Source organism: Lissotriton helveticus, chromosome 12 (genome assembly GCF_964261635.1).
Source record: "Lissotriton helveticus chromosome 12, aLisHel1.1, whole genome shotgun sequence".
Lineage (NCBI taxonomy): Eukaryota > Metazoa > Chordata > Amphibia > Caudata > Salamandridae > Lissotriton > Lissotriton helveticus.
Genome location: NC_136073.1, coordinates 737,364,062 through 737,391,543, shown reverse-complemented (window position 1 = coordinate 737,391,543; position 27,482 = coordinate 737,364,062). Strand labels below are relative to the sequence as shown.

Genomic DNA, 27,482 nt, shown 5'->3' with positions numbered 1-27,482 from the left:
TCTTATGATCCTACATATGGGGCTATGGTTCCGCCTCTGTCTTCCATTGGCTAGCTCCATAAATGGAGGCTAGCCATTGGAAGACATTGTTGTCCGTCACTCTTTCCCCCGTCAGGACGCGAATCGGGGCCGTTCCCGTCTCTTTTTTTAAGCCCCGCCCCTTTTGTTAATGAAAACAGATGGCGAGTCTCGGAGTGTCTTGCTCACCCTGTCTGCACGGGCCAGTCGGCTCTCTGATTGGTTGGCAACTACCAAATATGCTTTGTGATTGGTGGACCTTGTCAGCCAATCAGAGAGCCTACTGGCGTGTACAGGGAGCGCCGCCGCTGCCACAGCACAAGCGCTCCTTTGTGCGGCAAGTGTCGGTCGAGCGCCTGGCCCGCCTTGCTCTGTTTCTAGCGTTAACGTTGGCGTTCAAGACGTTAATTAACTAAAATGTTTTATGCAGTCACAAGGGAGCAATAGTTCTCAGATTGCTAGGGTTTCGCTGCGAGCCATAGAGGAATTATGTGAGCGTTCTGTGCACATACCTCTATCTTTGTGCCACTTGCACTCAAGCCCTACCATGCAGCGGTTCAGTTGTTCCTCAGCCGGAGAGTTGACTTTGGACCCTTATAAGTTGCCCTTTTTTCAGCTGTCAATCTTACAGCCAGTACAAGGACGTGCGGTTATATAACTGCAGGGTAGAATAACTGTACATACAACATGCAAATTGATAAATTGACCTGGAGAATAAAACTGACTGGGCATGTGTAATAGTGACTATTAATGTATGTTGCAGTTGTACATAGTGAGCTAGACCTGATGGGCGTTGGATCGCTTGGCATAAGAACAGTTACAATACTAAAGCACTTTTTACATGTTTCTGCAGATATTGCAGACAGGTTTCAAGTTTAAATCAAGCTGAATTTATTACTTTCAGGTACTTCGTATATAAAAGTTTCCATGTCGTCTCTTGATTTTTTTGGGTGGACGGACCACTTCAGGGTTGAAAATTTAGACCAATAACACATTGTAAGATGCTGTTTAGAGTTAAATGTACCCGTGTTTTAATTTCTTTATTGAACCAAACTGGTCAGATATCTGAGCCTGTCTCGGGAAAGTTTGTTTATAACCGAGGACGATGCAAAACAAGCGATACACCAGACAACTTATGCTGCTGTGTCCTTCATGAAGTTAGTCATTCATTCCATCTGACGCTGATAAGGGAATGGTTTACACTTAGACAGACACAGAAGGACAAGCCGGGGGAAAAAATAACATCATTGTGTTTTTTTCCAGCAGGATTTCTACATCCTGTATTGCTGAGAGCAGCATTCTTTACTGCAGCTGCCTTAAGGTTGCTTATAGAAAAGAAAAGTAGGATACAAACTAGACCCCAAAAACTTTTAAGAGCAATGTAGTAGTGAGAAAAAATGTTCTTCGCATAGAAGTGCCGAAATTCTGGCTCTCCAAAGCAGCGTGCAATAGAATGTCTGAATCCATGTGGTAAATCATACTTTTATGCCCTCTCTGTGGGGGACTTATACCCATGTGTCTGTATTTCTTGATGAATTATTTCTACCACAAATTAGGTATATTGGATTGTTGGCACTGTGATAACATTGTCACATGCAACAGTAGTGAGCATGATTGGTGAATGAAACAATACATTTACATTACATTTAGGCAATTGCTGATTTTGTGGGCAAAATAATATCAGGTGCGCTTTAAGCAAGACCCATAGCTGTGGAGCGGTGCCTAGGGTATTTTGAAACTGAACACATTGGCCTTCAGTTCTGTCTTGAAAGTGAGAAGGAATAGTAAACTAAACAAATCTTTGGGGACGGTGTTCCAGTGGAAGACTGGTATTAATTTGGTGTGTCCGAGTTTTGAATGTGTACTGCAGCTATATAATTTATATTTGCTTTTCGAAGTGCTCAACATACGGGTTGTAGCAAGATGGGTGTTGGGTTAGCAACCGTTTTCAATATATCAAATGTATCTAAGTGCTCGTGAAATGTGTTGTTATCGTTCTACCTTTAATACAGTGCTTAGAAACAATACGTGTAAGGTATCGTCCATTTGTGAGAGATTAAGCTATTGGCATTCTAAATGACAATGTCATTAATGTATCTGTTTTCAAAACCAACACATAAATAAAAAAAATTGTCATTTACAATGCCAATAGCTCTAACTTTTACAAAGGCGAAACCGTTGCATTGTAAATGCTTGTTTATTTCTGCAACACAGCGGCATTTACAACTCAAATATAAAATGTTTCAATAATTTTTCTGCGAAAGATCAATGTCTAGACAAAATCACATTCTTATATAACATGTGTAATTATCTGGCATATATTTCTTCTTAACTGTTCTTGAATTCCTAAAAAATAAACTCAAATGAATAGCAAATGATCCCACTATAAGATGGCCGCCCTATTCCTTTCCAAAACGGCCTTGGCTTTCAACTGGTTTCTGCCCTTTCCGATCGCACACAACCGCTATTTACCACAGCCACCATTTTTTTGTTTCTGCCCTGCCACAGTTCAACCCGTACTTGGAAATGAGGTATGGGTTTACCAGTCTTTATATAAAATACGAACTTCTCTTTAGTCAGAAGAGATCAGACTGCTGGGCAGTGGTACTTTAAAAGTAGAATTGGGCTAGCCAAGACTGCTGTGTGGATCCTTTAAAAGCAGACTGGCCTACGCACCTGCCTTTAAGAAACGCTTTTGGCAGAGAAAAAACAAGAAACGCTGGGAGCGCTGGTGCAGAGGGGCAGCGTTGTGTGAGTGCAGCTTGACCTGGTCACAGAGCGTCCAGGTTTTCCACTATTATTGTAAACTGTGCTGGCCAAGTTATAAAATTAGGTATATAGATTATAACTAAGGCTCCCTGATTTCCGTTTTTACAGATAAATACAGACAGAAAACAATGTGTGTCTGTCTGTATTTTTTTTTTTTAAGTGGATAAATACAGAAAAATGTGCTTCTTTTAAGTAACTCTCCGTGCTGTCTTTTATGAAATATTGGCCAGCAGCTGAGCAGATGGACAGCATGGGAAATTAAAAAACAGGATGAAATTTCTTTAAATAACTGTATATGTCAACATACATTGATGATATAATGCTAGTATTTACCAGTGGATGTATCGTTATGTAATATTTGGCAGCTTAAATAGCTCAAACATGACAGACATCAAAGTATGAGTGCGCTTTTTGATCAGTAAAATAGATATGTACAGTTTCACAACTTCATTTGTACGCAAAACACAAAATATGGATAAATTCAGACGGAAATGGGCAAAAAATAAATACCATAAAACCGGGAGCCCTAATTATAATGTTTCTAGCTGCACTATCGCACAGGGGGTAGTGGTTTCAGAACCATTATTTCTCAGAACTTCTGAGGTATTGTGCAGCACGCCGTAAGGCTCTTCAACACCTCGCTATTAACATCCAATTACAGTACAGCATTGTCTGAATTCTTTAGCATATTTAGCAGAAGCAACATAGTAATGGATTTCTTCTATAGGAGGCTAGACTCAGTCTGATTTCATCCTGCAAGTTTGTCTTCTATCATGACAACTAATTAGCATTTACAATGCATTAGATCTCGCATTTGTGAGAGTTTGAGGTATTAGCAGGGTAAATGACAATGCCTTTTACTTATGTGTTAAGAATACCTGCAAAGTACAAAGTGCGTGTTTACGCACCACTTACAGGTTTTCAAAACACATAAATAAAAGGCATTGTCATTTACAATGCCAATAGCTCAAACTCTCGCAAATGCAAGACCTACTGCATTGCAAATGATTGTTTATACTGGAACCACTGCCAGTAGTGCAGTCAGAGCTTATAACATTTTCTTAGAGCACTCACCCTAATAAGAAAGGTCTTGTATTAATGAAACATAAATACAAGTGTGAACAGCATCAGCATTTGGACCCAAATAGTACCTTAAATGCTGACAATGCCTTTCCCTAAACCATAATGTAGTACTGTAAACTGGTAGCCAAGGGTTTTGTACTTGCGGGAGTTGGATCTACTTGTCCCATGGACAAAATAAACATGAAAACTGGTTATCCTTGACCCCAAACAATATGTCCTGGGAGTCGGGCTACAGGAATTCCACACCCCTGAATTAACTACCTGAGAATTCTGGTTAAGCAAGGAGGACTTCAGCCAAACCAGGATTGGTCTCTGGCTTGCAAACAGGGGCTCACTGTACATCTCTGAAAAAACAGACACCTTGGAAAACAGGCACACCTTGGAAAACAGGCATCACACTGCTTTCTAAAACAAACCTTTGTACGATTTAGGACAAGAACCTACAACAGATATAGTGCATAGGTAATCAGGAAGAGGTAACTTTTGGTTCTTTTCAGAATATTATGTCTGCAGAATTGAGGGTGTTTAGGAGGAGATGGTTCCAGAAGCAAGAGGACAACTAACTTACAAGAATAACTTCCAGAGTATGTAAACGTAAGCATGGTTCAGAAAGTTACATGGACATTAAGTAGTGTTTTTTGCTTAATGGAAACAATTTGTTAGTTTTTTTGTGTGTATGGTTTTCTCTCAAATACAAAATTCCAATTCAGTTAATAACTTTCATAGAGCGCTTATTATACCAATTCAGAAAGCTCCTCAAACTCGTTTAATTCAACCATAACCGCTAGTAATCCCAGCTTCCCATTTATTTGCAATTCATAAACTGTCTCTTTCAGCTCCAAATGGTGATAAGCAAACTTAACGCTCAATAAACAATATTAGGATAACTAAACATAAGAATTCTGCTGTTGTTGAGCATCGTAAATCACAGGTGTTACTATTACCCAATTTAACTGTGCTCAATTCCACACATCTTGGACAATTGGAAGGCAGAGCTGGCCTTGCTGATATTTGAACTTGTGATCCAGGGGTACACAATGAACCACCTCGCCAGGTTTTAACATTTTTGGGGGATGTTAATAGCCCTGTGAATTCAAAGTAGCATGAATGCAATTAAATCCCTATAGTTTCAGATCAGCTAACAGTAGCAAATAGACTACTTATATAGCACAGAGAATGGATTCTCGTTGGGGTGTATATTGGTTTGATGAGAACAGTTCATCTCACTGGAAAAAATCTAAGTGTGCCAAACCAATGATAAACATCTTGATCCACTGGAGAAGGTAAGCTGAGAACCAAAGAAAGCACCTAAGACTTTGCATGTGACTCAACAGCTCAACTCAGCTCAACTCAACAGCTGTGCAGCAGAATAACTGAGAGAAGCAAGTAAGGAAGAACTGATGTGGCACAGGATAGTAGCATTGCTTTACAAACTCCTGATTGATTGATAGACATACCTATATTCGAAGCACGCATCAGCAGAAATTCTATTTTTGTGTCACTATCCAAAGGCAGTTAGCTGACAGGCGGCTACTGTTGGTTGGTGGTTAGGCAATAGGATATTCTTTGGAGGCAGTTTCTTCACTTAAGCGGAGGCACTGTTGGACCCGGCCTCGTGGCGTGGTCCTACCCCTAGAGCGGTAACTGCAAACACAACAATGATGGACAGAATGTGGATCAATGTCACACATTCACCCCAGTCCTGTGGCCTTCATCAGCCAGCGCCTGCTGGCCCGAGAACAACGATGGAGCACCATCGAGAGGGAAGCATTCGCCGTCGTATGGGCCCTAAAGAAGCTCCGGCCCTACCTCTTCGGCACCCACTTCCGAGTACAGACCGACCACCGGCCCCTGCGGTGATTGATGCAGATGCGGGGCGAGAACCCGAAGTTGCTACGTTGGTCCATCTCCCTCCAAGGGATGAACTTCACCGTGGAGCATCGCCCTGGCAACGACCACGCCAACGCTGACGGCCTCTCCAGATTCTTCTGCCTTGGCGAGGAGAATCCCCAAGAAGATGGGTGACTCTCCCCTGCCTTCAGCTGGGGGGGACGTGTGTTGGACCCGACCTCGTGGCGTGGTCCTACCCCTCCCGCATGGCGGGCCCCGGACGACATCGGCCCTCCATCCAGCCCGGGTCGGCCTCGGGCACCCCTCTGCACGACCTACAAACCACCAGATCCGCCACCCGGCGGCCCACAACCACTGACACGGCACACTCGGGCCGCCCCAGCATTACCGGTCCGGTGCCCACCCCGGACCCTCATTCCAGGCCCGACGCCATCTTGGGCCCATCACGTCACAGACACGTGGTCCCGGCCCAGCCACGGCCGCGGCCCCAGCGAGCCCGCCATCGAGGCACCAAGAGCCCTCCGGGTGGTAGAGTGGCCACTCAACCAGAGACAAGGAGAGGGGAGTTTCGATGGCTCCCCAACCGTCCCCGGATGCATGGTTTCGATCGGCCTCCGGCCTCCGGCCTCCCTGAGCGCGGGCTCCACCCCCTGCTGGGTGTCTGGACACCATCATCCCGGCCCCTCTGACCCCCAGGCGAGAGGGTCCGGACATCAAAGGACTCCAGACCTATATCTGGGCCAGCCCCGGGGTAGGACGGCAGTTGTATCCCGGAGTCGAGAAGCCCTGCTGACGCTGTCGCGGCTGACCCTGAGACGAACTCACCTTGCTGTTCTACCTGGAACCTGCTGGCGCTGCCGCGGTCCATCCTCGCTGTAACCACCTTGGAGCCTGCTGGCGCTGCCGCGGTCCACACTTGCTGAACCATCTTGGAACCTGCTGGCGCTGCCGCGGTCCACACTCGCTGAACCATCTTGGAACCTGCTGGCGCTGCCGCGGTCCACACTCGCTGAACCATCTTGGAACCTGCTGGCGCTGCCGCGGTCCACACTCGCTGAACCATCTTGGAACCTGCTGGCGCTGCCGCGGTCCACACTCGCTGAACCATCTTGGAACCTGCCGGCGCTGCCACGGTCCACACTCGCTGAACCATCTTGGAACCTGCTGGCGCTGCCGCGGTCCACCCTCACTGAACCATCTTGGAACCTGCTGGCGCTGCCGCGGTCCACACTCGCTGAACCACCTTGGAGCCTGCTGGTGCTGCCGCGGCCCAACCTTCCGGAACCCCCCAGCTCGAGGATTGAGAGCTGTGCGTAGAGTCTCCTGGCAACCGACCATCTATAAGACTGTCCCGCTACCTTGCCCCTTGTCACGAGACTTTCCAGATCTCGGGATCTGCTGTATATATTGAAACGATACTTATTGCCAGATAAAGATTGAAAACCCTACCTACGTGTGGTGTACATTTGTAGTGGTGTGATTACTCTGCTGTACGATTCTAGGAGAAGGCCCTCACGTCGGAGGCCTCTCGACATCGCTCGGTCCCTTCTCTGAAGGAGGGGTAGACCTAGGGGTGGTCAGTCAGACACCTTCTGCCTCCCCCGGGTTCGCCTTTCTAACATTGGTGGCAGGCGCTGCGATCCGAGCCAACGCAAAATCGTACAGAGAGTGATCTACCCGCTACGACGGAAAAACACACAGAGACCATGACGACCCAAGGAACCAACCTACCTGCCGAATTCCAGAAAGAGAAGATAGAAGAATACAGCCACAAAGAACTAAAACAATTTTGTAAAGACATGGGTATCGCTACCACTGGCCTGAGCACAAAAGAGGACTTCAAATCGGCCCTACAAGCCTGGGTGGAAACCCGAGACAGACCACCCCAAGAGGAGAATAGCCCGAACGGGCAACAGGAAACCAGCGCACCCCCGACGGAGGAAAGAACCGCAACACTAAACGCGGACCTCATCTATGAAGACGCTCGAGAACGAGAGCGCAACCGGCTACACGAATTGGAGCTTGCACGACTCCAGCTAGACGGAGAACTCCAGCTAGCGGAGAAAAAGATAGCCCTCGAGCAACTACGGCTGGAGGGGGATCTAGAAGAGAAACGGAGACAACGTGACCTCAAAGAAAAACGACTAGCATATGAACACGAACGAGGACTGAGAGAACTAGAAATCAAAGCCAAGATCAACGAAGATAGCGCGGCCGGGGCCAAGACCTCGGCCCCTCCCGTGGACACCAAGGTTCACCCACCGAAAGATGTAGTCAAAGAATACTACAAGAACGATGATATCCAGCAATGGTTCAAAGCCTACGAGGTGGCCATAACCGCCCATCGGGTGCCCCTGAAGGATTGGGGCGCCGGCCTGTGGGGAAAGTACGTCAACGAAGGGAGGGACGCCCTGCTGGAACTCCCTGACACCGAAATGACCTCCTATGAACACATGAAAACGGCCCTACTCACGCGCTACGGACTCACCGCCGAAATGTACCGGCAGAGGTTCCGAGACTGTAAAAAAATCCCCGGTACCACTTGGGTGGAATATGTGAACTTTTTTAGCAGAGCCTTCGAGGGGTGGGTCAAAGGCAGTCAGGTCACTACCTACCAGCAGTTGGTCGACCTTATGTTATGGGAGCACCTCTCCAACAACTGCTTCATTGAACTACGACAGCACCTCCTCGACAGCAAGTTGACCGAGCCGCGAAAGCTAGCGGTCGAAGCAGATCGGTGGGCGAGCAACCGCGTCCACCGGAACACCACAGGAGAATACGGACGAGGGTCCCCGGGGAACCACCGGCCGCGAGGCGGCGGGTCTGGCATCAGCCGAGGCCGAGACCTCCCGCTGGGGTCTTCGCCCGCCTCCTCTACACCAGCCTCCAGCCCGAGGGGGGCCCATCCAGCCCGACCGGGGCCACGCCCCAATGTTACGTGCCACAGATGCCAGCGGCTGGGTCACTATGCCAATGATCCTCTCTGCCCCATGAACCAGCGGCCCGGCCCCACCGGGCCCCCCGGTCGACAAATCACTGCAGCTGCTCTGAGCGAAGAAAAGGATGAAGAAGAAGAGGTCCCTATGGAACCAGAAGAATGGGAGTCCGCGGCCATGTGCCTCGCCTCCCTGGGCGACAAAGACATGATCCCCCGAGACCAGATTCCGATCAACACCCAGAAGTACCGCCAGTGGGTCACCATCAACGGACGCCGGGCCGAGGCTCTCCGTGACACGGGGGCCAGCATAACCGCCGTCCGCTGCCATCTGGTGACCCCAGAACAAATCTTGCCCCACGTTCTGTGCCCTGTCCGGTCAGCGGACAATTCCGAGAGCCTGTGCAAGATGGCTCGCATCCCCTTCGAGTGGGGAGGAGTGTCCGGCATGCTGAAAGTCACCGTCCGAGACGATGCCCCGGTGGACTGCCTCCTAGGGAACGACCTGAAGTTCCCCCTGGGCACAAATCGAGCGAAGAGAGCATCTGGGGATGCTAGGCCTTCCTGAATGGGTTTGCGTAACGACCCGATCCATGTCCACCCAGGACGCCGTCCCAACCGAAGACAATCTGCCCGAAGAACCTGAATGGCCGGCACCTCCGCCACCCGCCACTGCCACGGCCGAACAAGAACTGGGGCCGCAGGGCCCCAGCCATGAAGAACTTCCCGAGCTCGGGCCCCTTCCCGAACTAGCCCAGTGGCATCAAGAAGGGGGCCCCACCCGCGAGCAGTTCCGTCGGGAACAAAAGACATGTCCTTCCCTTGAGGGACTCCGACAACAAGCCGCCATGCAAGCCACAGGAGACTCCTCGGGGTCCCACTGGATCTATTGGGACCAGGATCTCCTGTACAGTGAACAAAAGATCGCCGAGCTGGGGGCCGGCCGAGTGCTAGTCGTCCCCCTCCACTTCAGAGACTTTCTCTTAAACCTGGCACATGATGTGCCCCTCGCCGGGCACCTGGGGCAGGACAAAACCTACAGCCACCTGGTGACCCACTTTTATTGGCCGAAGATGAGCAGCGATGTGTACAACCACTGCCGAACCTGTCCGACCTGCCAAGCCAGCGGAAAGAGTGGGGGGAAAATCAAGGCCCCACTCCAACCGTTTCCCGTGGTGACCACTCCCTTCGAGCGAGTAGGGATCGACATCGTGGGGCCCCTGGATCCTCCAACCTCTCAGGGGCACCGCTTCATCCTCGTCCTGGTGGACCATGCCACCCGCTACCCAGAAGCTATCCCCCTCCGGACTATCACAGCCCCCGTAGTGGGTCGGGCGCTAATGGGGATCTCCTCCAGAGTCGGCTTCCCCCGAGAGGTCGTAAGTGATCGGGGCACAAACTTTATATCGAAATATATGCGGTCCCTGTGGCAACAGTGCAGGGTCGCGTATAAGTTCACCACCCCGTATCACCCTCAAGGGAATGGACTAGTGGACCGATTTAATAGGACCCTGAAAGGAATGATCAAGGGCCTAGAAGAGCCCCTCCGGCGCAAATGGGACGTTCTGCTGCCATGCCTCCTGTTCGCCTACCGGGAGGTACCCCAGAAGTCCCTGGGGTTCAGCCCCTTTGAACTATTATATGGACACCCTGTGCGAGGCCCCCTCAGCCTGGTCACGGAAGGCTGGGAGCTGGCCGCCTCCGATGCTCCGCCCGATGTTTTCCGATACCTCTTGACTCTCCGCAACCTGACTCGGAAGTTCCGGGAACTGGCCGAAACCAACCTGAAGGCCAGTCAAGAGGAGATGAAGCGCTGGTATGATGAAAATGCCTCGTCCATTGAATTCGAGCCGGGCCAGCAGGTCTGGGTCATGTCCCCGGTCGACCCTGGAGCCCTCCAGGACAAATGGACGGGGCCCTTCAAAGTGGTGGAGCGCAAGAGCCCCGTCACCTACCTAGTGGACATGGAGTCCCCCGGAACCCCCTCCGGGTCCTACACGCCAACCGGCTCAAGCCCCACTTTGTCCGCACCGAACTGAGTCTGTTGTTGGCTACCGATGACGGAGCAGAGGACGACTCCGAGCCTCTACCAGACCTCCTGAGCACCTCCGAGAAAGATGGCTCCGTCGAGGGGGTCTCCCTCGCTCCCGCGCTGACACCCAAACAGCGCCAGGACTGCCAGAAACTGCTGGGTCAATTTGCGAACTTATTTTCCCTCACCCCCGGAGTCACCCAGTGGTGTGTTCACGACGTCGACACCGGGGACAGTCCGCCCGTGCGGCACCGAGCCTACCGAGTCCCCGACCGAGTCCGGGCCTGCATCCAAGCCGAAGTTTCCAAGATGCTAGCCCTAGGGGTAGTCGAACCCTCAGACAGTCCATGGGCCAGTCCCGTCGTCCTGGTCCCTAAGGCCGCCGCCCCCGGGGTGCCCCCGGAGCTGCGGTTCTGTGTCGACTACCGGGGACTGAATGCCGTCACCAGGACCGACGCCCATCCCATTCCCCGAGCGGATGAACTGATCGATCGCCTGGGAGCCGCCAGGTACCTCAGCACCTTCGACCTCACGGCCTGATACTGGCAAATCGGCCTCACGCCAGGGGCACAAAAACGATCCGCTTTCTCGACCCCCGATGGCCACTTCCACTTCAACGTGATGCCCTTCGGCATGAAGAATGCTCCGGCCACCTTCCAGAGACTAGTGAATCGGGTGCTGGCAGGGCTGGAGGAGTTCAGTGCCGCCTATCTGGACGATATTGCGGTGTACAGCCTCTGTTGGGACGAGCACCTGACCCACCTCTGGAAGGTCCTGACGGCCCTCCAACGGGCCGGACTAACAATAAAAGCCAGCAAGTGCCAGATCGGACAAGGGACCGTGACCTATCTGGGACACCAAGTGGGGAGCGGCCAAGTGGCTCCCCTTCAACCCAAGATCGACGCCATCCAGGCCTGGGAGCCCCCCGTCACCCAGACCGCCGTCCGAGCCTTCCTGGGGCTCACTGGATACTATCGGCGGTTCATAAAGGACTATGGGAGCATTGTGGGGCCCCTCACAGAACTAACCTCCAAGAGACTACCCCCAAAGGTGCACTGGACCCCCGAGTGCCAAGTAGCCTTTGAGACACTAAAGACTGCCATGTGCACCGCCCCGGTGCTCCAGGCCCCCGACTACAGCCGAGAGTTCATCGTCCAAACTGACGCCCCGGAACACGGCATTGGGGCCGTACTCTCCCAAATGAACTCTGACGGAGTTGACCTTCCTGTGGCCTTCATCAGCCAGCGCCTGCTGGCCCGAGAACAACGATGGAGCACCATCGAGAGGGAAGCATTCGCCGTCGTATGGGCCCTAAAGAAGCTCCGGCCCTACCTCTTCGGCACCCACTTCCGAGTACAGACCGACCACCGGCCCCTGCGGTGGTTGATGCAGATGCGGGGCGAGAACCCGAAGTTGCTACGTTGGTCCATCTCCCTCCAAGGGATGAACTTCACCGTGGAGCATCGCCCTGGCAACGACCACGCCAACGCTGACGGCCTCTCCAGATTCTTCTGCCTTGGCGAGGAGAATCCCCAAGAAGATGGGTGACTCTCCCCTGCCTTCAGCTGGGGGGGACGTGTGTTGGACCCGGCCTCGTGGCGTGGTCCTACCCCTCCCGCATGGCGGGCCCCAGACGACATCGGCCCTCCATCCAGCCCGGGTCGGCCTCGGGCACCCCTCTGCACGACCTACAAACCACCAGATCCGCCACCCGGCGGCCCACAACCACTGACACGGCACACTCGGGCCGCCCCAGCATTACCGGTCCGGTGCCCACCCCGGACCCTCATTCCAGGCCCGACGCCATCTTGGGCCCATCACGTCACAGACACGTGGTCCCGGCCCAGCCGCGGCCACGGCCCCAGCCAGCCCGCCATCGAGGCACCAAGAGCCCTCCGGGTGGTAGAGTGGCCACTCAACCAGAGACAAGGAGAGGGGAGTTTCGATGGCTCCCCAACCGTCCCCGGATGCCTGGTTTCGATCAGCCTCCGGCCTCCCTGAGCGCGGGCTCCACCCCCTGCTGGGTGTCTGGACACCATCATCCCGGCCCCTCTGACCCCCAGGCGAGAGGGTCCGGACATCAAAGGACTCCAGACCTATATCTGGGCCAGCCCCGGGGTAGGACGGCAGTTGTATCCCGGAGTCGAGAAGCCCTGCTGACGCTGTCGCGGCTGACCCTGAGACGAACTCACCTTGCTGTTCTACCTGGAACCTGCTGGCGCTGCCGCGGTCCATCCTCGCTGTAACCACCTTGGAGCCTGCTGGCGCTGCCGCGGTCCACACTCGCTGAACCATCTTGGAACCTGCTGGCGCTGCCGCGGTCCACACTCGCTGAACCATATTGGAGCCTGCTGGCGCTGCCGCGGTCCACACTCGCTGAACCATCTTGGAACCTGCTGGCGCTGCCGCGGTCCACACTCGCTGAACCATCTTGGAACCTGCTGGCGCTGCCGCGGTCCACCCTCGCTGAACCATCTTGGAACCTGCTGGCGCTGCCGCGGTCCACCCTCGCTGAACCATCTTGGAACCTGCTGGCGCTGCCGCGGTCCACACTCGCTGAACCACCTTGGAGCCTGCTGGCGCTGCCGCGGCCCAACCTTCCGGAACCCCCCAGCTCGAGGATTGAGAGCTGTGCGTAGAGTCTCCTGGCAACCGACCATCTATAAGACTGTCCCGCTACCTTGCCCCTTGTCACGAGACTTTCCAGATCTCGGGATCTGCTGTATATATTGAAACGATACTTATTGCCAGATAAAGATTGAAAACCCTACCTACGTGTGGTGTACATTTGTAGTGGTGTGATTACTCTGCTGTACGATTCTAGGAGAGGGCCCTCACGTCGGAGGCCTCTCGACATCGCTCGGTCCCTTCTCTGAAGGAGGGGTAGACCTAGGGGTGGTCAGTCAGACACCTTCTGCATCTCCCGGGTGCGCCTTTCTAATAGGCACAATAAGGGTTGTTATGTACAGTAGGAATTTAAAACCACTGGTTCAGTCTTGGGCTAGAAAATGGGGTACAATGGCAATAAATGAACTAACTTTGATTGTGTGAAGTGAAAGATCTAAAGATTCTTGTAGGATGTAATTACATGTTATCTTCTGTTTGAAAACCCTACATTTGCAATGTAACATGTGACAATCGTCTACCTACTCTACAGTCTGGGTACTCAGATTAAACTTCTTGACAGAGGCATCTACATATGCTCTCTAGTGCGTAGAGGATGACACAAAGTTTATTTTCTAGGACAATTAACATAATATAAACCTGAAAGCGATAATCCACAGAAGAACACAACAACTCAGTGAATTAACAGATAAAAATAAAACCTCGCACTGCAAAAATGTATAGTGTAAGTGGAAAATAAGACATTTTATCGCAGAAAGCAGGCCTACTTCACAGCGAAGAGTGAAGATTGGACGGATATCCTACAACCTCTCTTTCTGGAAGTTAGGCTGCTAAACAGAATACCAGAACGCTGGAGGGGCTTGACTATAGTCCCAATTCACAAAAAAAAGGGACAAGGCCGAGCCCAACAACTACCGCCTAGTAGCCCTGATTGATAATGAAACAAAATATTTTACGGGCATCATATTAGAGGAGCTCACACTCTGGGCTTTGACGAACCAGATAATGCCGCTGAATCAGACCGGTTTCGGCAAAACGACTAGTACATCTACAAATATCCTCGTAATCCCTCTAATAATTGACACAGCAAAATCGTCCAAGTTACCATGACACCTGTGTTATATTGACTTCAGTGCTGCCTTTGACAATGTAGAGAGAGGTAGACTGTGGGGGAAACTGGCACGATGGGGCATTCCACAGACTAGCTTAAATATGCTGATGCTTCTACACAGGGACACCTGGGTGCAGGTGAAAGTAGGCGGTGGCTCTCACCTTTCCTCAAAAGAGCCCACAACAAAAGGACTGAAACATGGTTGTGTGCTTGCACCAACCCTGTTCAACCTATTCATGGCAGACCTCCCAAAGGTGCTTGACGCCTGTAACTCCCACTCTCCAAGGGCAGGAGGGAGAACATTAACCAATCTCATGTACGCAGACGACGTAGTTCTGCTCAGTCACACTTACGTCGGCCTTGAACACCTGACGGAAATGCAGAAATACGCAACAGAAAAAAACTTTAAAATAAACCTGAGCAAGACATGGACAATGTCAATAAATAACAAAAAGAACCCACAGAGGAATTGGTTCCTCGCCGGCACTAAAATTGACCCAGCTTGGGACTACAAATATTTAGGAGTCATGTTCGACAAGGAAGGGTCATTTTGGCACCAGAAAGAGGAAATAAGAGGGAAAGGTCTGTTGACCGACCAGACGATGAAAAACCTTGCAAACCAATTGTTGGGACCGACTCTGACCCCCGCTATTGAAGATAGTCCGGGCCAAATGACTCCCTCCTCGATCACTTACGACAGTGAGGCGATGCGGGGAAGAGACTCTAAGGAGCTGGATAGCACGCAGGTTAAAGCTTCTAGAACTATGCAGGTTAAAGCTTATAGAACTATGTTTTGCCTTCCACTTTATACATCACCCGCTCAAATAAGGCTCTTACATCATTGGTTGGCATAAGATACGAAGTACCACCATATACACGCTAAACTATCTGTTTAGGCACGACATACAACACAGGAAGTTCTGTCAGGCAAGAAACCACCTTCAGTTAGCCTTGGAATCCACCAAACTTTCTGGACTTTGGAATGCGCAACTCGGCTATCTCAATTTAAAAAAACTAGTCTGGAAAAACATAAAATGAATCTCCTTATTGGAGGACAAGGCGAGCTTCCCGAAAAGATGTCATGCCTGGATGATCCTCAACTCCTACAAATCAATTGCCCCACAACCATACTTTAACCAGGGTTATCCTAGGGCCATAAAAATGAACTTCATATGGTACAGACTGGTGATCCTTCCATGCACCCAGTATTTACCACCAATGCTGAGGACAAAAGGATAAAATACTTGCAGGCTGTGTAACATCAACAATAGCGACATTCTTCATTTAATTTGCCTATGCGACTAACTGCACCAAGCGGGGCAACAGTTCCTAATAGAACCTCTTAAACAGAAAGGTATCCGCACTACAAGGCAAGCAGTGCTGGCCTGCTTAAACCCAACAAATATCCAACTAAACTGTAGATTGGTAAAGTTTCTGACGGTGGCTGAACAAAAAATGCCCAAAATACTGAAAAACGCTCCACAAAGCCCACCGCCGCAAGTTGACTAGCAGACGGGTATAAGGACTTAGCGGAACCTTATTAAGGATGCCCACCAGCAGCAGAGGGACAAATCTCGCAATAAGCAGATTCAATTTGAACGATGCGACAAATGGGCAAGCAGTGCTGGAGTAAAGACAATTTGAGACAAGCACATTACAGCATTCAAGGACCCAATGACTTTCCTTAACTAGCACAACCTAACTGTGATTTTAAACTGATGAATTTTCCTTTTTTGGCTTTCAATTGGTTTTAACAACGATGTTTTAGAAATTTTTAGTGTCACTATTGCAACAATAAAATAAACTTGAACTTGTACTCTACAAGCAGCAGCCAGTTAGAACAATCCATGTGCAATACTGAATTACTTTAGCGAATAGGTTTTCTACTTTAGAAGTATATAAAACAAGTGGAAAGATTGAGAAAAAAGCTAAAATTTATGAACAGATTACGCCTACAGAATAAATACCATAACGATAGACCAGATATACTTCAACGTTCCTAAGTAAAGAATTTAGAATAAGAACTTGCCAGGAGCAAATTTTAAACAAAACACATTTGTACAGATTCCTTAAACAAGGTCTGTAGATGGATGCCTGGCTAGGGTGGACATAGAATCACAGGCACAACTACGTATTGAGTATATTTTTCTCAATGTGAATTTGTGATGCTTCCCTGCTGCCTTCATTTTAGAAGCACCCCAGGAGAAATCACCAACTTACAAACCATCCTCTGTGAAAATACGGTGGAATAGATGCTGCTTAAGAGCACACGCAAGGCGCAGTCCTGTAAGCTCCCCTCGGCTTGCTCGACCTGCTCAGACTGCTCATGAGTCATGATCCTCTCCATATAAACACATGGCCTCGAAAATCCGGCACTGAAGGAACCTTTAATTATCAGCTGCCTGCGAACCACCACCCTCGCACTGCCACCAGACTCAGTTAAAGGCAGCATTCTTGTTCAAGAACTGCCAACTTCCCGGATTTCATATGGTCATTGACCCAAATGCAGGCCACCGATGGAAAATGCCATTGTCCAGGGTGATGTGCAATATATGTGTCCTTCCTCCTTACTGTGTGGATTAAAAGCTACTATGTGCAGTGCTGATGACTGTAGAAGAAAGGTTTCGATTGGTTGGAAAATAATATTATTCGTCGTTAAAACTTTTAATTTTAAAGAAGATATCTCAGAATGGAGAACACAGTGCAGTAGCAAGCTAAGTGGAGTATCAAAATAAGAAATACCACAAAGGAACTGCAGAGCTGCTCTAAACAGCCCGCTTACAGAAAACCTTAAAGTGCACGCCTGTCTTGCACACTTTTTAACCCTGCACACTGCTAAGCACTGCATCCTACAACACGATAACCGCACCTGGGTGGCCCTCATGTACAACATAAAGTTATTTACCATATGGTATCATAAAAGAATGACAAAACCCTTCCAACCACACACCCTAAAATGGTGTAGCTTGCCACCCAGGTAGGCAAGTGCTTCAGCATCCCACACAGGGTTAATAAGCGCCATATAAATGTTGCAATACAATACTATACAGTCTGAGACAAACGTAGTTCACTCGAGCCGCCATTGCCCTGTACTTTAATAATACTGAGAATGTCTCAAGCGTAGGCAGGATAAAAAAAATAGGCAGAATACTGGGTTAACTGCACTGCAAAGTCCACAAAACATCACCGGGCTGATTCATATTCTTAGATAAAGAACATCACGCCTCCTTCCAGTAAACTTCATGGGCACACAGCAATCGCCATCATTGTGCCCTGGACTCTAGAACGGAGAGGGGGTTCAGATCAATGTATGATGAAAGGGTCCTGGAAACACATGCTTCTTCGGCACCAAGTGATTCTCGCGAGGTCAATGCGTGATCCAGCCGTTTGACCCGTGCTAATGAATGGCAAAGGTTATAAAAGCAGCATTCCGCGGTCACCAGCAGGTGCAATGCCTGCAGCAGGCCGTAAAACAAAGCAGACAACACAAGTGGGGACAGTAAGGTTTTATACTGGGGTGGCAAGGTAGCTAAGTATTCTGACCCCACAGTGATGCCAGATACCAGAATACATAACTTCAATATCCTACCGCGATTCTCGTCTTCAGAAAAAAAGGTTAAACAAAAGGCAAAAACAATCAACTACCAGAAAAACAACAATCACAAACAAACATGGTTAAACACCATGAAAGGGACATGCAACTGAAAGCTTCCCGGCCTTTTCAGTAGACAGGAACTGCTTGCTTATTCTATATACTAGTTCAGTGCACTACATGGATAAAAGTCCACAAAAATAACCAGACTGATTTTCAATCTAAAAGAACATTACTCTCCTAAGTTTAAATGACAAATTCCAATGACTGTTCGAGAACTGTGGCCCAGCAGCTTTAGAGTGTCCTGTAATCCAGAAGGGATCGGGGTAAATTATCAATATATTGTTGGGTCACACAAATCAATCTGTCCTCCTGTATATTCTGAACCCAGTTAAAATTGTCAAGGTCCACCAGTGACCTAGCAGTTAGAAAACAAATGGCATCGGTTGCAAAAGCAAGCATTCCACTGTCGCTATCAGGTGAACAGATTGATACGGCTGTTAAACAAAACAGCGAGCACTGGTAGTTACAAACGTCCCCTCGGACTGGTGATCTGAAAATGGTGAATCACGGCCTGTGTCTTCTATCTGTAAAACCTAAATCTGCTAATCTCCAGAAAAAAAGCATTGACAAAGTCAATAGATCCTGCCAATGTGAAAGTAATTAGATTTGCTAATGTTTTTGCCATGTTGCACGGCAGCGTGGTTGAGCAGCATGACAAAGCGTCAAGACTTTGCTTCCTGGCAGCTCCGCTGGGCGGCTCTGTGTTAAGCATTGTCTGTTTGCCCAGGTGAATAGATGATTAAGACATCTTTCAATAGTGATCTATGTCAGTACCTACGTCACTGCTGCTAATGTTGAGGTCTACTACCCTTAACCTGTACCTATCAGGCTTTGTTCAACTAAAATGCACAACAGCTATTTTATGGAGCCTTGACTGATCGTGGACTAGAAGAGGAGCAACTAAACGCTCTGTGCACACATGCCAAGATGGGCACAACTGTACATCTATATGGGGACAAATTGAGTTGCAAGTATTTCTCCTATCTGCGTGGTGCTGAAAGCGAGCACTATGGGCCCCGCGACTTCTGTTTTGAATTCGGACTGATGAGCTTTGTAGTTGAGATGGAGCTTGGGGTCGAAGGTCTCTGCAGCAGTGCCTTAGGCAGAGTCCATGCTTGTTAAAGATATAAGAGACATTTTTTACTTCTGGACAAGCCCTTCTAATGTCTCATACGTGCCACTCATGGTTGTGCCTGCAAAGCTTTGTTTAACCCCTTCGCAGTGGGGGTAATTCCCCTGTTGTGCTGGGGGGCCGGGGGGGCGCACAGCGCCCCGGTGCTCATGACGAGCTGAGCTCGTCATGAGGCACAGTGCTCGTGTACTCACGGCGAGCTGAGCAAGTCACGGCCACACCCGTTTTCGTGGAACGTTCAGCACAGCAGGGGAATTATACCCGCGTGTGAGCGTTCCACGGCTCATGACTAGCTCAGCTCGTCATGAGCACACGAGCACCGTGCCTCATGACGAGCTCAGCTCGTCATGAGCACGGAAGAAGTTAAAAGAGACATGACCCGGCAAACGCAGGCCGCGACATAGAGCTATTTTTTTCTTACATCTGGTGGGGGTAGGCTACATGACAACAGGATGGAGGGTAGTAAGGGGCAACAGGACTGTAAAAAAAAGTGCTGTGACACTTCCAGAATGGACGTGTCATATCGCTATTTTTTTTTTATGGTGGTGATGGAGGTCAAAACAGACAAGGGGTGGTGGGAGGGAAGAAGCCACACGACAATGGGAGGTGGAGGTGGGATAAAAGCAGCATGAATACATGTGGGGCTGGGAGGGGAAGAAGAAATAAAATAGTACCTAAAGCACATTGAGCAGTGGATGGACAATGGAAGGACACTAATAAAAGTAAATCAATCGGTACATGGTCGCTGCTTCAAACTATTGAACAGGAAGTAACATCTGCAAGAGCCTGCCAAATAGGAGGAAGCAAATAAGAGTGATAATGAAGCCAATCTATGGTAAACACTGGGCGGCCTCCAAATCCCTTACAGTTCACAATAACCCTCGCAGCAACCGTGCACATGCTGGCAGCAGCCGAGAAGTAAAAAGGATAGAACAGGCAAACCAGCCCTCAAAGGAAAAGCAAAAAGGAAAAGGAAAAGTGAGAACAAAATTAGAGGATACAAAATGACTGCAGCTTCCCAGTTCATTGGAAAAAAAAATTTAACACCCTATATGCTGCTGTGCCTCAGATAAAAAACATTTGGGGCAAAAGTATTCTCTTATTTCTGTATAACTTTTATACAGGGCCATACGCTGTCTTGTTACCACCCGATGAATTTACAAAGATTAAGATGCAGTGAGAGGGGCTATGTTTGCTTGCTTCCTGAGGCCACATCCAATAAAATGTTAGTAAAATACTCCACAAGTCAGTCCCAACAAGATAACCTATTCCATTTTAAATCTTGCAGACATTTTAAAAATTTAGCAAAATCAATTCTCAATTTAAGACACTACAAAAATGCATTTTTAAATATGGTTTATCTAGTACAAAAGCAAGCATTCACGCTCAATTCAAGACAGTAGAACCACTAGTTCTAGTGTCCTATTACAAAAGCAATATATATATATATATATATATATATATATATATATATATATATATATATATATATATATATATATATATATATATATTTAAAGTGAAGAGATACATTTACTTTGCATCTGCTAATATCATCTCCTTTAAATATGAGATGTATATTACACAATTAAAACCATCAACTACTGACAATCCAAGATCTGGTGTAATATGTACTGTACATTTCATTTATACAAAACCCTCAAGACAACGTAAACACAAAATAAAAAAAGACTAGTTGCAACTCTGAGCATAAGTTATGCAACAACACCACAAAAACACCCAGCTTTGAAATGAATATTTCAAGAATGTTAGTTGGTTTAGAAAGGCTTTCACCACCTCCCACTTATGTCACAAAGTTGAACACAGAGACGCTGCCAGGAATGCAAGAGCCACAAGCCAGCGTGAAATATTTGTGGACAGTGAACCTGTTCATAACAAAACGCCCCCTCAGTACTTCTAGAATTGTGGAGCTATAACATTTGCATCCAAACAATGCACTGCGCGCTGACCAAACAGAGCAACCTGCGTTGTTTCAACTAGCAATTCAGTCAAACGAGGGTGGTTAAACATGGAACAAGTTCAGGATGATGTCCCATGTGCATCACTCTGTTCCATTCTGTTTTGTAAATATTATCAAGCTCTCTAATTACAAGACAGATGATCACCATGTCCCCAGGCAGTGAATAGAGAGGTTGGTCAACAGTGACACACCCAGCCGGGTGTGTCTTGGCTGCTAATACCCAGTCATCTGATGATTCCTGGCATACTAGTAACGAAAGAACAAAATGATAAAATAATATTTTTAAAAAGACTGATAAATACAACAGGAATGTATATACTGACGGCAGCTTGCAGTCTGTTCGCCCCTAGTTATGCCCTTTTCCTAGACGTTAGGGAGATAAGAGTAGAAACATTTGACTGGTCAATGTGATAATCTCAATAAAATGCCACAGGCCATCTCTCTGACACATTCTCCTACATGTGGACATCTCACACCAGCCGGAAGTTCTCACAGAACACAAAGTGCCTAGGGGAACAATCTCAAAAGTATTGAGTCAGAAGAAACGTGGCAGCATTAGGTAATGAATCGCTTCGCCAAATACTTTGCATTTTCGGTTACATAATCCTTGCTAGCAGATACCACACACCTAGGGCATGCACAAAAACATTCACCAGGAAAGGAGACGTGGTTTTCATGATCGCTAAACAAGAGGTCGGGTAACTGTAACTAGACTTAACAAAGCTAACCACCGTCCACGCGATCTCGCCAACAACATTCTTCTGCCCTGAGTATGTGCGAAGCCCGGACCTGCAGCCGTGTGCACGGTGTTTGTAAACATGATCCCCACGCACCAGCAGAGCTGCTGTCAATCGACGTCGTTTTCAAGGCAGACGTAACGTAACCAGTTTAGACGGCAGCTGACAACGAGTACAGACTGCATGCGCCCTATCACGCAAGGCCGAGCTCATGACAAAGGGAAAACGTGATGGGGATGGATAAATGTTGCAAAACAGACAACAGAGAGAAGTCGGCCAGCCTAGCTCGCTCACATCAGAGGAATGCTGTATCAAAAGCAAACGGAAGAACATACATACTTGTAAAGTGGTAAAGACTGTATGATATAACATTACAAGTAAAGTGGTAAAGACTGCATTTCACAACTAACACTTTCAAGAAAGTTAAAGGGAACAATGTTAAGTAGCCATCATCATGCTGTCTAGGAATAAGGCGCCAATTGTTACAACCCTATCGGGGGACGGACGAATACTTTAAGTCGAGAGCGGGTTAAACCAGAACTAGGGAGAGGCCTGTATCTCTAACGTACTACATACAATTTCCACATGAATGCCCTGTCATTTGTTTAAATTACCATTTCACTTTGAAGGTGTCTCTAATAGCAGAGCGAACACAAGGAGATGATGGACGTGGACGGAGTGTTGAAACTTTTCAAACACTCACCCCCAGTCGCAGATCTGGCTTGAATCCATCATCATTCTTTAGCTCACTTCACCACCCGAGTTCAGACCCAGCCATATGCAAATCAGCCTTGAACCTGATCCTCATGGGAACAATCCAACCCGGACTGGCAATCCTGGTCATCCCTGGTCCGGAAACAAGCATCCTGGGACCGGTTTCAGGGTAATACCCCTCGTCAGCCAGGCTTGCTTGAATCCAGTGGCAAAGTAAGCAAGCGACCCACGCCTGGGCATATCCTGCCAACTGGAGGCAAACACAAGGAGATGAAATTGTTCAGACACTCGCCCCCAGTCACAGATCTGGGTTGAGTCCATCATCATACTTTAGCTCACTTCACCACATGCAAATCAGACTTGACCCTGTTCCTCATGGGAACAGTCCAGCCCGAACTGCCAAGCCTGGCATAGTGAGCAAAAGAACAATGGATTATTCCCAGATCTGTGACTGGGGGTGAGTGGTTGAAAAGTTTCAACACCCCGTCCGTCATCTTGTTGTGTCTCTAATAGCAGAAACAGCTGCGATGCTCCTAAGGCCTTCATTAACAACTGAAGAGCCATCTACATTGGAAGTTACTTACATATAAACAACCCATTGTGGCCTACTGCAAGGGACACATGCAGAACACACTGTGTTACAAACCACCAAGATCAGTCCAAATTAGGCCCAATAAATGGTCCAGAAGAAGCAGAGCCTTTGAAATAAAATGTGTGCTACAATTTAGCTCACAGAATAAAAAAAGAGAAATGATACATTTGATTTAATCCATTACTTAAATGCAACATTAACGATATAAGATGGTGACGCAGTCTAGCTGTCAAGTTTTCCATGGTAGCATATGCAAGTTCGGCTGGTGTTTTCCCATTGTACAAACTTTATTCTCATAGGCAAATCATCTTATATCCCTCAGTTCATCTAACTTTCAAAATTGCTGAAAGTATAAATGTATTAGATATGTATATAAATATATATGTATACAGATGTGCAGAGTGAAATACAAAATGTAGCATTTCTTAACTGTGGGAGATGAAATAAGTAATGAAAGGTGAAGTCTCAAGTGAGTCTTAATGTGCCTCAACGAAGGTAACAAATACATAATACAGTTCTATTCTGCGTCCCTCCATATCTATTTTCATGGTATTTTGTTGTGTGTACTTGCTGCAACAAAATGTATTTACCAAAATCTGGAGGCAACAGGTGACATTTGTGCAGCACGGCAAAATTGGACCGAAGAGACCTTGTGACTATTCTGAGAGGTTTTTCCCTGAGTAAAGTAATTGTTACATAAAATCTGGAAACAGTAAAAAGTGTCTCTTTTGTTAACTTTGCTGTAACATAGTAAGAAACACAAATTTTAGCTTTAAACGTATAGCAATACATGTGTATCTATTAGTACAGTTGCTCTAAATTCTTTGTTATTGGGCCACATTTATTTTCACTGTGATGGTGTATATATATATATATATATATGTATATATATATACACACACACACACACACACACACTCACACATATATATATATATACACATACACACACACACAAAATATGTAGGCTTCAATACATCTAGATGATTGATAAGCCTATATAATATGGCAATTCGTATAAGCAGTAACAAATCGGACGTTAAATAGACACAGAATAGTCCAATTATCGGACACAAGTACAGAATAGCATACAAATGCGCAGAAGCCATCATATGCCTATTTAAGAAAATGCCAAACATAATCAACTACTGCACATTCAAAGAAGCTTGATTCTGTGTGTTAAAAATGATGTTACTTGTATTAGACCCCATATTAAACACACTTCTCAAGTACACTCATTTTCACCAGAATGACGAAGGTGTGATCTATACCTTTTCTCAATCAACAGCGAAACAATGATTTTAGCACAGGACACGCATAGTTGTAAGGAGTGGTCAGTTATAGTGTACCACAACAAACATACTGTAACTATCCTATACACCAATATTAGGCTAGCATCTGCACAGATTAAAATCCATTCAGTTTACACGATCCACAGGTTTGCAGAAATATCATGTTAGTCTTTAAAGGGGACATCGGTGGAAAGAAAGGCTTATCACATATGTATATTTTTTAGCCTGTTTATATAGCTATAACAAGAGCTAGTAGTTACCACGAACATGTGATGTTCTAAACTGCATAATAATCTGTAGAACAAGGATATGGTCATGCATTAAACAACAATCAAACACAGCAATAGGTGGTATGTAGGTAGGGGCCTAGAGTAATTGGGTAGGCAGTGATGATCAGCTCTGTATTCAGGCGACTTGATCTGGGGCCGAGTATTAGATCTGAGGGTACAACTTAAATTGGGTGGAAGATTGGGAGGTTGTATGATGTGTGTGAGGGGATAACTGTTACTTGTATTAGACGGTAGACCCCATATTAAACACACTTCTCAAGTACACTCATTTTCGCACGAATGACGAAGTTGTGACCTATACCTTTTCTCAATCAACAGCGAAACAATGATTTTAGCACAGGATACACATAGTTGTATGGAGTGGTCAGTTATAGTGTACCTCAACAAACATATTGAAACAATCATATACACCAATATCAGGCTACCATCTGCAGAGATTAAAATCCATTCAGTTTACACGATCCACAGGTTTGCAGAAATATCATGTTAGTCTTTAAAGGGGACATCAGTGGAAAGAAAGGCTCATCACATATGTATTTATTTATTTTATATTCTTCTATAGCGCATGAATAGACCCCCGAAGGGGTATCTCAGCGCTTTGCCAGTGAGTATATCCTCAGATGTTCAGAGGAGAGGTGAATGGTGCATTTAGAGAGAGAGATTAGTTAATGGGAAACAGATGTGTTTTCAAGACCTTACGAAAGGTCAGATGGTTGGTCAGTGTTCTTATCTCAAGAGGCAGAGAGTTCCAAAGCCTTGGTCCAAGATGGGCCAGGGCTCGCCCTCCTTGTCTGGCCTTTTTTATCCTGGGCACCTGCAGAAGCTGTTGGTTCACAGAGCGCAGGGTTCGCCCAGGAGCATAAGGCAGGAAGATGTTGGCCAGATATTTGGGGCCTTTACCTATCACACTTTTGTGAATTGTGCATAGGGTCTTAAAATGCACTCGTTTCCTCACTGGTAACCAATGGAGTTTGGTCAGCAGGGGAAGGGAGGGAGTCCTGGGGGGGGCGTTGAGGACTATCCTTGCTGCCGTGTTTTGGATCACTTGCAGTTTTTTGAGCTGCCCTTCATTTGCTCCCAAAAGAAGGCCGTTGCAGTAATCCACTCTGCTGATGATTAATGCTTGCACTAGTGTTTTTCTATGGCAGTCTGGCAGGTAGGGAAACACTCTCCTTAGCATACCAATGGCTCGGAAACAGGTGCTTGCCACCTGGTTTACGTGGTCCTTGTAAGTAAGTGTTTGGTCTATTAACACTCCTAGGTTTCTCACTGTGTTTTTGGGGCTAGGAACGGGGCCTAATTCCAGGGGCCACCAGTCTGGTGTCCAATGTGTTATTGCTTGTCCAAACAGCATGACCTCCGTTTTTCCTATATTGCATTGGAGGCAGTTTGCTGACATCCAAGCAGATATTGCTCTCATTCCCTCTGCGAAAGATTTTTTTATCGCAGGTGTCAGATCTTTAAAGGGGAAGAGGAGTTGGGTGTCGTCAGCGTACGACACTGGTGTAAACCCAAATGATCTTGCTAGGTTGGCTAGGGGAGCCACATACACGTTGAAAAGTGTATGTATATATTTGAGCCTGTTTATATAGCTATTCCCCAAGAGCTGCTAGTTACCACGAACATGTGATGTTCCAAACCACATACTAATATGTAGAACAAGGATAATGAGATGCATTAAACAACAATCAAACACAGCAAGGCAACTTGATCGGGGGCCGAGTATTAGATCTGAGGGTACAGCTAACATTAGGTGTGAGATTGGGAAGTTGTATGACGTGTGTGAGGGGATAACTAGCATTGGCTCAATCATGTCTACACTTCGGCGGATGGGGTGGTAAGAAACTACGTGCATTCGTTTTGAGGACTTGCTGGGCAGCGATGCTCAGCCGGTTCTTGTGTCTGAACCTTGCACACTCCTGGAAGGGGCCCTGGATGAGAAGGGCTGCGCTATGGAGAACACACTCTGATAGTTCTGAGGGGTGCTATTCAGAGTAGGTGTAAAGTTGTGCCTCTTACAGGACTCTGCTCTGGGGTAGCCCGCTTGCAGGGCGGGGGTTGCTCTGTGTCCAAAGTCTGAAAAGCGGCCCACACACAGCCAGCGGCGGCACGGAGTTACCTTTTGACAGCATGTTGTCCTCTGCCGGCGCTCAGGGCGGCGGGCGCTGTCTCATATCCCGGCCCTCCAGACTCTCCACTGTTGTTATCTCTACTCGGATGGACTGGATCCTTGCTGGACTGGGCGCGAAGAATATCGTTATTATTACTTCTGTCCGGCCTCTGCTGTACAACCCGGCCCTGTGTATGACTGAACTAGCGCTCCGCCAACACAGTCCGACAGGAAACAAACACAAGACGCACCGCCCCCCCTCTCTGCACCCGCCCCCCCTCCTAACCTGAGCCCGCCCCGGAACTGACGAGTTGGCACAATAACATGCTGCCGGAACTGACGAGCGCGGCCTTTGTTTTCCGCCGGACGACTTCAGCGGGAGCACCTATGGCGAAGTTAAAGGCTCATTAAAGACATCACAACAACTGGCCTGCGTACGTCGAGCGACGCAGGGGCTAGGTCCTTACAAGCGGCCATGTTAAAGTCAGGCAAAGAGTTCGCAAGTCATTTTTATGCCGCGCCTCGATCTTTAATTTCACTTTCCGCCACCGCTCG

The 27,482-nt window shown here is 47.8% G+C and overlaps 1 protein-coding gene across 1 annotated transcript in view; it reads right to left on the bottom strand.

Annotated features, from left to right (window-relative positions):
* Positions 1-27,210, bottom strand: part of OTUD7B (OTU deubiquitinase 7B) — a 395,374-nt gene extending 368,164 nt beyond the window's left edge. Inside the window, exon 1 of the mRNA XM_078670064.1 lies at positions 26,937-27,210. Within this exon, the coding sequence (XP_078526190.1) occupies positions 26,937-26,949 (13 nt within the window). The 5' untranslated portion in view covers positions 26,950-27,210. The remainder of the gene's footprint in view (positions 1-26,936) is intronic.
* Positions 27,211-27,482: the final 272 nt, after the last annotated feature.